Raw genomic sequence first — 10,308 nt, 5'->3', positions numbered from 1 at the left:
ACTTACGTTTTTTTATAAAAGTGTTTATCAACTTATGTGGTTGCAAACCGGAGTTTTATAAAAAATGTTTGGACTAGCTTATGGCAGTACCACATCAGATAAGCTGATAAAATAGATGTGATACACTTTTTTTTCATTCCAAACACTAAAAACTCTTTATTATCAGTATCGTACCAGAATAATTTAAATAAGTTAGAAGAGAGTAACTTATCAAAAACTTCTTATTACCGGTGCCAACCCGGTATAAGTATTTCTTTTTCTTTCTCTCCATCCAAACACTAAAAAAACTCCTTATTACTTGCACCACATCAGAATAAGTTAATAAACATCTTAATTATTATTTTTATAAAAAATATATATTATTAAATATAAAATAAATTATTCGTTATTAAATCTAAATTAAATTATAATAGAAAAAATCAAAGAAATTACACAAAGAAAAACATGAGAACTTTTAAATAGTTAATTTGATATTGATATTGATATATTCTTTTTTTCAATTTTTTATGATATTTTCAAATTTATATTCTATTCATAATAAAAAATTGTCGTTTTCTCAAAACAACATAAAACCATATTATATCGACAGAGTCAAAAAATAAAATGAAACATTACAATCGAGATGTATCTTGCTGTATTGAGCGAGTACCTTTCTAGTACCTTTAATATACATACATACATACATACATACATACATACATACATACATACATACATACATACATACATACATACATACATACATATTAACATCCTTTGGGGTCACAGTGTTGACTATTTTAGGTAACACTCTATGTAAATCAGTATAAATCAGTTGGGTTTCCATCCTATCTCACTACATATTAAAGTTCATCATCATCGTTTTAAACTTTTAAAGTTAAAATAAACTCTTTCTTAATATGTTACAATGATAGAATTTCATTTGGAGATGAATGTTATGTTTTTTCAGTTTAAAGCACAATAGATTCAGACAATCTTTTTAAACCACCCTTTTGGTTTTGTTTATAGTTTGGGGGATTAAACTGTCCAAACCGGACCGCAAACATCTCTAGTTGCATGGTGACGAAATTTTTTTGCAACAAATATGCAAGTAAATTATGATTAAACATAATTCTTATGTGTCTCGTGTGCTAGCCATGTGAAGAGCATTTTGCAGGGATGGACCCAAAAAAAATTTCATACGGTAGCACCATATAATTAATATAATATAATATACATCTATAAATAATTACAAAAAAATATGGTTTTTATAATACCGATAAACAACTCCTAAACTTGTACCCGACGCGTCTTCATCTTTTGAAAACGGTCAATATATACCCAAAATAATTACAAAAAGTATGGTTTTTATAGAATTGAGAAACAACTCCTAAATTTGTCATCGGCGTGTCTTCATCTTTTCGAAACGATCGATAACATCTTCGTTTTTAACATTACTAAGAGCTTCATTTTCTATGGCGCAAATGAGGGCATAATTCAAAAGATCATCACCAATTCGATTACATAAATCTGTCTTGACAAGCTTCATCGCCGAAAAGCATCTTTCAACCGTAGCAGTTGCAACAGGTAAAACCAGTGTTAGTTTCAATAACCGATAGACTAAAGGATGAGAATAATCATTTCCTTGTCTGACATCATTATAAACAGAATTATAGTAGATATCAAGTTCGTGCTCAAGAATAATCATTTCCTTGTCTTCAAAATATCGGGGATACATCTGACTCAACTTCAATAGGCTTGATTTGTTAAACTGAGAAAACGAATTGCGTGGATTCAAAGCTGCCATATTTTGAAGCAAGTCGGTGCTTATCTCACCAAAACGATCACCAAACTCTCGGATCTGAATATCCAAAACAGTGTTGAATATATCATAGTTATAATAATGTTGATTGGTAATGTTCATCCTTTTCCTTGAATTTCTTGTATTAACATAAGCTTCAGCCATATCCAACTTCACAATCTTATGTTTATCACATAAAGAGTAGCATTTCTCCAAAACTTGATCAAATCCATTTTCCCTCAACATTTGTAATTGACCTTTGGTTGTTCCTATCAAATCAATAGCTTCCAAGATGTCTTCATCTTTCCTTTAAAGACATTGAGACAATGAATTTGTTAATTCGAAGATCGTTGATATCAAGTGCATATAAAACACAAATTCAAATGTCTTTAAGTATAAAAAGATCTCTTGCTTGAAGCCAACTAGCTCCATTATCACCATCATCTTCGACATATTCAAACACCTGTATAACCTCTGGAAACAAAGCAATCAAACTCACGGTTGTTTTAAGATGAGAATTCCATCGTGTATCTCCAGCTCGGACGAGGGAAATCTCTTGGTTTAACCCCTTCTCAGTCTCAATTTCGTTATTTCCAATTTCTTCTTGAATTCTCTCTTTGTGACTTTCTCGTAGCATATTTTTTCGTTCGCAATAAGAGTTTACAACAGTAACAACCAACGCAAGCAAATCAAAGAAGTCCTTAATACCTTCGTGTTTTTTTGCAACCGCCACAACTACTAACTGAAGTTGATGAGTAAAACAATATATACAAAATGTCGAGTCATTATCACTCAAAATCAAAGCTTTCAACCCATTGAACTTACCACTCATGTTGCTAGCACCATCATAACCTTGTCCTCTAACCTACTTTAAAGATAAATTAAGCTATTTAGCCAAATATTCAATGATATAATTAAGACTTAAAGCAAATGAATTATTAAGAAACCTTTTTACCTTTGTGAAACTCAATCCATGTTTTGCAAATAAAGCATCCAGGGCAAATTTAAGACTTACAGCAGATGTATCCATGGCATGAACAATGCCGACAAATCTTTCTTAAACAACTCCAACTTTGTCAACAAACCTCAAAACCACGGCCATTTGTTCTTTTCTAGAGACATCACTAGACTCATCCACCAACAAAGCAAACACATCATCACCAATGTCCCCAATAACGCCTTTCAACACCTCTTCTGCAAAGCAAGTAACAAGATCTTTTTGAATCTTTGGAGATGTCAATTGATTGTTCTTCGGGGCATTTTGTAATATAACCTTTTCAATCTCCCCATTTGTTCTTCCGATTAACTTTAAAGTCCCCAAGAAAAGCCCTTTGTACATAAACTTTTCCGACTCATTGTTGCCACGAAATGGTAAAGCATTCTCCAACAAATATCCGCAAACTTCAATGGAAGCATTCAATCGCATGTGGTACTCGGTCTTCATGAGTTCTGTTTGTTTACGAAGGGCAACATCAATTGATTGGTTTTGGTTAACCAAATCTTCACATTTTTTAAGTGCTTTATGGTGAAAACCATTAACCTCACCCTCATGAAGCGTAAGTCTATCTTTTTTACTCCAACTATTGAATCCCTCCGCCACAAATGCATCTATCCCATGATTCCCACCTTGGTTTCTAAACAAGTAACAAGGCAAACAATATGCTCTATCTACTTTTACACTGTATTCCAACCACTGAAATTGATCAAACCAAGTAACAACAAACCGTCTTCCTTTAGCCCCTATAACTTTGGTTGGAAAAATGTGACCTCGTGGTTGACAAGGACCCCTTACCAAGTATTTCCATCTAATTTCGTCTCTTTGATTTGGGTTATAATTTATAATTTTTGGTCTCTCTGATGGATCCCAAGGAAGATCGTTAATATCAATCACATTGTTGGATGCATCATTATTACCGATTGATGATGAAGCTTTTCGTTTTAAATATTTTTCCATAATGAATGAGTTATGTAAATCTAAGTAATGAAAGCAATAATAAGTAATCTGTAATGAGTAATGTAAATTAGTAAATCTAATCAACATCTGAAAACTAAACATCATCAACTAAACTAAGTAATCAACTAATGAATTGATCAATTTGTATTTTGTAACTCAGTAGTCAGTATTCAGTTAACACAGTGTCACAGTCAACAATTCAATTTTATTCAATCATCAATTCATCATCAAAAATTAACTTAAGTAATCACTATTCAAGTAAGTAATCAACTAAAAGTCTAAGATTAAGAGTAAAAATGGATACCTAAAATGGGTAAATCTGAAAATAGAGATCAAATCATCAACTCATCAAATGAGAATCGTTCGAGTGAGTCTTCAACTCTTCAAGAATTGTCTGAGCGAAAGCCGAGTGACTCAGTACCGAGTCTTCATGACTCGTCCAAATCGATGAATCGAATCGATTCTCGCTGTCGGCTAGTCGTTGTCACTCACACACTCGCTCACTCGCACTCTCACTAGATCGTCGTCTCACTCACACTCGCACCAGGTAACTTTTAGGGCTTTACTGTTTACTGCTTTAGGCCTTAGGGCTTTAATCTTAGACTGCAGTTTTCTTTTATTTGGGCTGGGCTTACTAAACTTATCTTATTAGAATAATCTATTTGTTGGGCTTACTTATCTAATCTATTTGGGCTTTATTTTGTTTGGGTTTTAGACTTAAGTTGCACTGTTTGATTTTCAAAAAAAAAAAATACGGTAGCACCTTTCAAAACGATACGGTAGCACCGTTAACAAACCTAAAAACTTTACCCTTCGGTGGCTAAATAATACGGTGGCACGTGCCACCCATGCCACTAGACCAGGTCCGCCCATGGCATTTTGGTCATTTTCCATAACTTTTATTAATAAAAGGGAAAACTACGTTTGAACTAAGTTTGACTTGATTTTTGTTTTGGAGAACCAACTTTCAAAATCATTATTTTGGGGTCTAAAACAAAGTTTTTGTTTATTTAAGGGTGTTGCTATTTTGACCTTTTCAAATAATGTTCTCTCTCTTTCTCTCATCCCAAAGCAATTTTTTTTATTATTATTTCATCCTTTTTCAATTAATGTTCTCTTTCTAGTCAATTGACTTTATTATTTACTAGTTGTATACTCATGCAATGCGGCGAGAAGTAATATTTTACGAAAAAAATGAAAATAAATACAAGAAAAATGGTGCTATTGATATAAAAAAAACTGTAGGAACGTGTGAAACCCATAAAATTACTTTCTAAAAGAGGCCTTAAAGAGAGAAATGAGGTTCTAACATATTTAGAGGAAAAATTATACAGGTTCAACAACATGAAATCTAACAAAAACATATTTCCTTACATGTCAAAGCTTGTTAGACGCATGGTATGTGTGTCCATACTATGCAGACATTTGAATGTAGGTGTTAAAAAAAATACAAGTGCAACAAATGTGTAACATAATTGAATACTTTGCAAAACCACTTGAAGTATAGACTGATTTGTTTCTACCAATTTGAAGAAACATGCCGAAAAGTCAATTCTTCAATCAACCCTGCATGAGTGCACACTAGATCTTTCACGTTGTGATGGTTTAAGTCCATAATTTTATCCATATCACCTAAATTCTTTGTACATCAAAAGTAAGGGTAACACGTTGAGTTCAAATTATCATCGTTAAGTTCAAGGTCCCATCATCAATATTTCAACATGTTTATAAGTAACCGAACGTGATGGCAACAAGATCAAATTTCATTCATTTCAAAACCAAAAAGAATCAATGTTTGAACTCCAATATTTTTTTTTCACATGATAGACCCAAAGACCTTCTATGTAAGACCTGTCATAGATGAAAAATTAAGTGATTAAAAATAAAGCACGCTTCTAAAACAAAAGATAACAACTAAAATATAACCAATACTATTAAAACATATTAAATGAATAATCATTTGCATGATTATCAATCCAACTACAACTAAATACTAAAAACTTCCTTGAAACCGTGTCATCCAAAACACAGTCAACAACTTAGGATAATTTAGTTTGATGCCTAAAGCAAGAAGGTACTCTGTTTTTTGCATGGATAAACCAAAAGACAAGATAATAGAAGATCAAAGAGAGCACAAATTATACAAAATGATAAACAAATAGTATAGAGACATCCATAACTCTACTCTAAAACTTGGCTTTTTTTTTATTAACCCGGATATCCAACCCGCTATGCGAGCCGACTAATCCCAGAACGACCACCTGCTTTACAAATAGCCCGGAGTCACTGCATTTGAACCTCCGTGACCACAAGGAGATTTTTATTCCTCATTAGATTTGAATCTGGGATTCCCTGGTACTTTTGACCTTTGGAGCCAAGCTAAAACCAATCAGGCACCAGCCTTGTGGTTAAACCTCTACAACTTGGCTTGAAACCTCTTGAAGTAGAAATATAGAATCTAGGCTTCTAAGTTATAACAAAAACCTTCAAGAACAAAAGCAAGTAGTGATAAAGTTAGAAAATAACATTTAAAATAAAGATATTCAGAACAAAAAAAAAGTTCATATCATGGTTGGAAAATCGACAGTAAAGTAACAGCTTATAGACCAAATCCATGAGTAAAAATCAGTCTTCTTAATCCCAATATCCTCAATATGAAATGAAGGTGGGTTAAAAAAATCTCAACCATTTTAATTTCTCACAAGTGAGCTTGTAACCCACCAATGTCAACAAAGAATTCTCCTCATATAAGTGCTTTTTTTTTACATATTATGAATGTTAAATTTTAATAATCCTTATAATCATATAACAACTTTTATAATATAATGTATAGAAAACTAAACTTATTATCAATCGGTTACTTTACATGTGCATTTGTTTAAGCATTGGATATAATAACAGCAGGATCATGGCAATCCCTCAAATAGCTTCTTAAAGTGTTTGCAAAACCCATCTCACAACTAAGCTTGCTTTACTATTTCCTTGAATATAATATGAAAACAAGGACCATCCCAACTAACAAGGTGATCCCAAAAACCGCTTACCAAATGTGATTCTTCCACCGATTCCTTCCCATGTGGTTGTCCAACCTCCATATTGGTAAGGCAATATGAAAGCATCTAAGTAGTAAGCCCACCCCAAGACGACTAAATTCTAATTTAAAAGGCTAAAGTGAAAATTCTCCATCTTTGAAATGGAAAATATGAAGTTTTATATATGCAGCATCAGGTGAGACACGTAATATGCAGTGATTGCACACGTAGAAAATGATTTAATATCATTTTCTTTAAGCATTGCTAATATAAGGGTCTTATCTGGTAAATGAGAGTGATGAATCTTACCCCGTTAGCGCTTAGATTTTTGCATAAGATGCTGTTTTGATGGACTAAATTCTTAACCGGTAAGGCAAATGATAAATGATAATGTTTGAATTTTACAGGCAAGCGCTTACCGAGTTAAGTGTTTGGGTAAACAGTCCCTGGTATGTAGAGGTTCTTCAGTGTCATCTAACTAAAGCAACAATAATTGAAGTAATAAAGGCATAGTGATCTGCAACAATATTCATTAGGCATATGTATCTGTTTTTTGAAAAAAAAATGAAACAAAGTTATTGCAACAATGAAACAAACTTACTTAAAACATTGTTGCAAAATTGCATCCTCATGCTTCAATCAGGGTAGCTTTATAGTTGTATTGGCATTTCCATCAATCTCCCTCTAACATGTAGAAGTGTAGATATAATATTTGAAAAAGTTTTAAAGAGGGAAAACTAAAACATTTGAAATCTAAGTTTCACCACTACCTGAAGGAACCCTACGCACTTTGGATTAATACCTAACTCAGAAAATAAACACACCTATTAAACTTGATAAATCCACTTGAACAAATAAAATAAATGAAGGATGAGATAAAGAAGAAAGTTGTGAGACCTCAACATAGCTTGCAAAACCAATTCAATCATCTCCAATGACACCAAATCTTGAATAATCCTACAAAACATCAAAAACCCACAAAAGAAATTTACTTTTCATTAGTTGCTTGGGTTGGAAACATCTAAAATAACATCATATATATATATATATATATATATATATATATGAATCAATATTACCTTCTCGATGCAGTTTTCCTAATTACAACTTCCATCTTTATGTCGGTTTGCCAACATCAGCAGTAACTATGAATATTATCGAATCATATGCTCTAAAATGTACCAACTGCATTTACAAAAAATATTACTACAGTAACCATTTTTGCTCTTTCTCAAGTCAGCCCAAATAACCTTAATGGTTCTATTTAATTTTCGCAATCCCTAATACTATGTTATGTGTAATTTTTCATCAAGGCCTCTTGAACTATTCAAAGCAATCTCGTTCGGTCCAGATGTTCTTTATGTTGGTTATCAAGGTCCTCATAGTGAAGGGTTACCAGTTGGGAAACATGGTCATATAGCAGCAATGCTTCCTGGTCTCATTCCACTTCATCAGCACCTCTTTCTTCCGATTCGGTTCATGGAAGTAACCTTTTCCATCTACATCTGCTTCACTTGAACTATTAAGATACATATTCTTATTGTTGAGCAATATTGGAAAATGTCTCTACACTTCCAGAAGAAATTTTTAGTATCAAAATAAATTAGTTCTGCTCCATAAAATGGTATATACGAACACAAATATAGTAAAGTGCACATCTTAGTCTCTTGCACCACCAAAATATGGTTTAGAACATTATGGTTCAGCAAAATCCATTGTTATTTATTGAAGCCCGTGGCTTCAACAGTATCTAGAAACTCAGATCATGCAATTAAAGGCACTAGCTTCAAAGAAAGTTAGCAGCCTAACTTAAAAAGAATGCCCAGTCACACAAGTTTGAAACAAATAAACAAAAAAGTATCCATAAGAATAATCATTCCTAAGACCAACAAAAAGTATAAACTGCCAAGCACTCCTTATCAGCAGAGAATAGACTGGTTACATACCCATCTGTCAAACCACACTGATTCAAGTGATATATTGAAATAAACAGAGAAATAATGGAAATCAATTGCATAATCTCGAAACCTTAGACACAAAAAGACTGTTACATTCCTCAAAAACCCGAAATTAAAACATACCCATTGGAAGTAGATTTATTTCAAAGTAAAAAAGTTAAACTCTTTGAGTAAAAGATTCAACGAAATTTTCAAACAATTCATAAAGCTGATCCAATTAGTTGTTAAAGACCAATAAATCTAATCAACTTCAAAGTTCCAAAGTATCTAAACAACATAAAACTCAATTCCAAATGAAGCTTTGGAGAAAAACCAAAAGTCATTGCAAATCTAAACAGCCCTAACCCATTTTCATGGTAAGAAAGAGGCTATAGAACAAAAAGAACACAGAAGATGAAAATGAAAATAAGAACTGGAAGAAGGGGAAGGAAGATAAACAATCGTATGAGATAACCAGAAGAAGGAAACTATCTCGATTGGAATGAGTAGATGAGAGATGATCGAGCCCTAATTTAGCATGGTTGCGCCACTTGTTTTCATGGTTTTCCTTTTTCCAAAATCCTTAACCAGACTACAACATCGCTCTAAACCCTTTCGATTTCCTTTTTCCAACATTTGGAAACCCCAAAAGATTGAAAACCCTTTTGCCCACTGCATATTCCAAGCGTTCTACCCAAGCAAAACTCATATAGTGTACAAGTTTTCAGTTTTGACCTAGATTCTATCAATCCAAACATGTTTTACACCTTACATAAGAATGGTTGAAGATAGAAGAATATAAAGCTAAAAAACAAGTTTCACAATTTACAACGGAATGGCTAAAGATCGAAAAATATAGAGTTGATAACTTGAACTTGAAATACTTACGATGATCCTAATAAAATTCCTTCCTGGCTTCGTCGATGAGGATTGAAGGTTGTGGTGACGATTAGGGGTAATGCTCTTTTGCCTCTTCATCATTAAGAATTGAACCAGGATTATGAAGAAAAAGCAAGAGAGGGATTGGAGATTTACAGGGAAACGCCAGTTCGGGAGTTGGAATGATCGAGAACATGAACAGTCTTTTTAAGAAAAGTGTTCTTGGGAGCAAAGAATGCATGCAGAGGTGTTGGCAATGAGTCGCTGGTTTATCAGCAAAAGGGGATAAAAGAAATCTGAATAGGAGTCTTGAGAATCCAAAAGGTTGGAAGCATGTGGAAATACAAAAAAGAATTAACTACTTACACACTTGTTAACTTGTAAATAAGAGATTTTAAAACTTCGTGTATAAAAAAAGTAGTATCTTATGTATTTGGATTGTTTTTAAGACTTTTATGGAAAAAAATTATAAGGTAATATAGATAAGGTGGTATTGACCATTAAGGAGCTTTGAGAAAGAATAAGTTGACTTTATTGTTTTTTTAACTTTTTAACTAAAAATGAATGTTACATTGAAAATAAAAATAACTAAATAAATAAATACAAAACCAAAATATTGATAAATAAATGAAAATTAATACAAAATTATTAAAGTTCATATAAAATCATTTTTTAAGGTTATATAAATAGCAATTTTAAGAAGTATATAGTTATATTTATTATGAG

At 32.6% G+C, this 10,308-nt stretch overlaps 2 protein-coding genes across 2 annotated transcripts; both read right to left on the bottom strand.

The window, feature by feature from the left end:
• Nucleotides 1-1,378: 1,378 nt before the first annotated feature.
• LOC112512945 lies at nucleotides 1,379-2,026 on the bottom strand. Its single transcript, XM_025119071.1, has one exon. The coding sequence runs from the start codon at nucleotides 2,024-2,026 to the stop codon at nucleotides 1,379-1,381; it is 648 nt and encodes a 215-aa protein (XP_024974839.1).
• Nucleotides 2,027-2,159: 133 nt separating this feature from the next.
• Nucleotides 2,160-2,810, bottom strand: LOC112512944 (zinc finger MYM-type protein 1-like). The gene is made up of 2 exons (XM_025119070.1): nucleotides 2,736-2,810; nucleotides 2,160-2,645 (listed from the first exon to the last, which is right to left on the bottom strand). The coding sequence occupies exons 1-2, from the start codon at nucleotides 2,808-2,810 to the stop codon at nucleotides 2,160-2,162; spliced, it is 561 nt and encodes a 186-aa protein (XP_024974838.1).
• Nucleotides 2,811-10,308: the final 7,498 nt, after the last annotated feature.

The sequence above is a fragment of the Cynara cardunculus genome (assembly GCF_001531365.2).
Source record: "Cynara cardunculus var. scolymus isolate 2C chromosome LG 5, CcrdV1, whole genome shotgun sequence".
NCBI lineage: Eukaryota > Viridiplantae > Streptophyta > Magnoliopsida > Asterales > Asteraceae > Cynara > Cynara cardunculus.
The sequence above is the reverse complement of the archived record's forward strand: the minus strand, read 5'-3'. Positions and strand labels throughout refer to the sequence as shown.

Bases quoted from the DNA above. Each gene is read 5' to 3' on its own strand.
- LOC112512945 (XM_025119071.1), bottom strand. From the start codon at position 2,026: ATGTTGAGGGAAAATGGATTTGATCAAGTTTTGGAGAAATGCTACTCT.
- LOC112512944 (XM_025119070.1), bottom strand. From the start codon at position 2,810: ATGGATACATCTGCTGTAAGTCTTAAATTTGCCCTGGATGCTTTATTT. The intron at 2,646-2,735 runs GTAAAAAGGTTT...TCTTTAAAGTAG, and splicing joins ATGGATTGAGTTTCACAAAG to GTTAGAGGACAAGGTTATGA.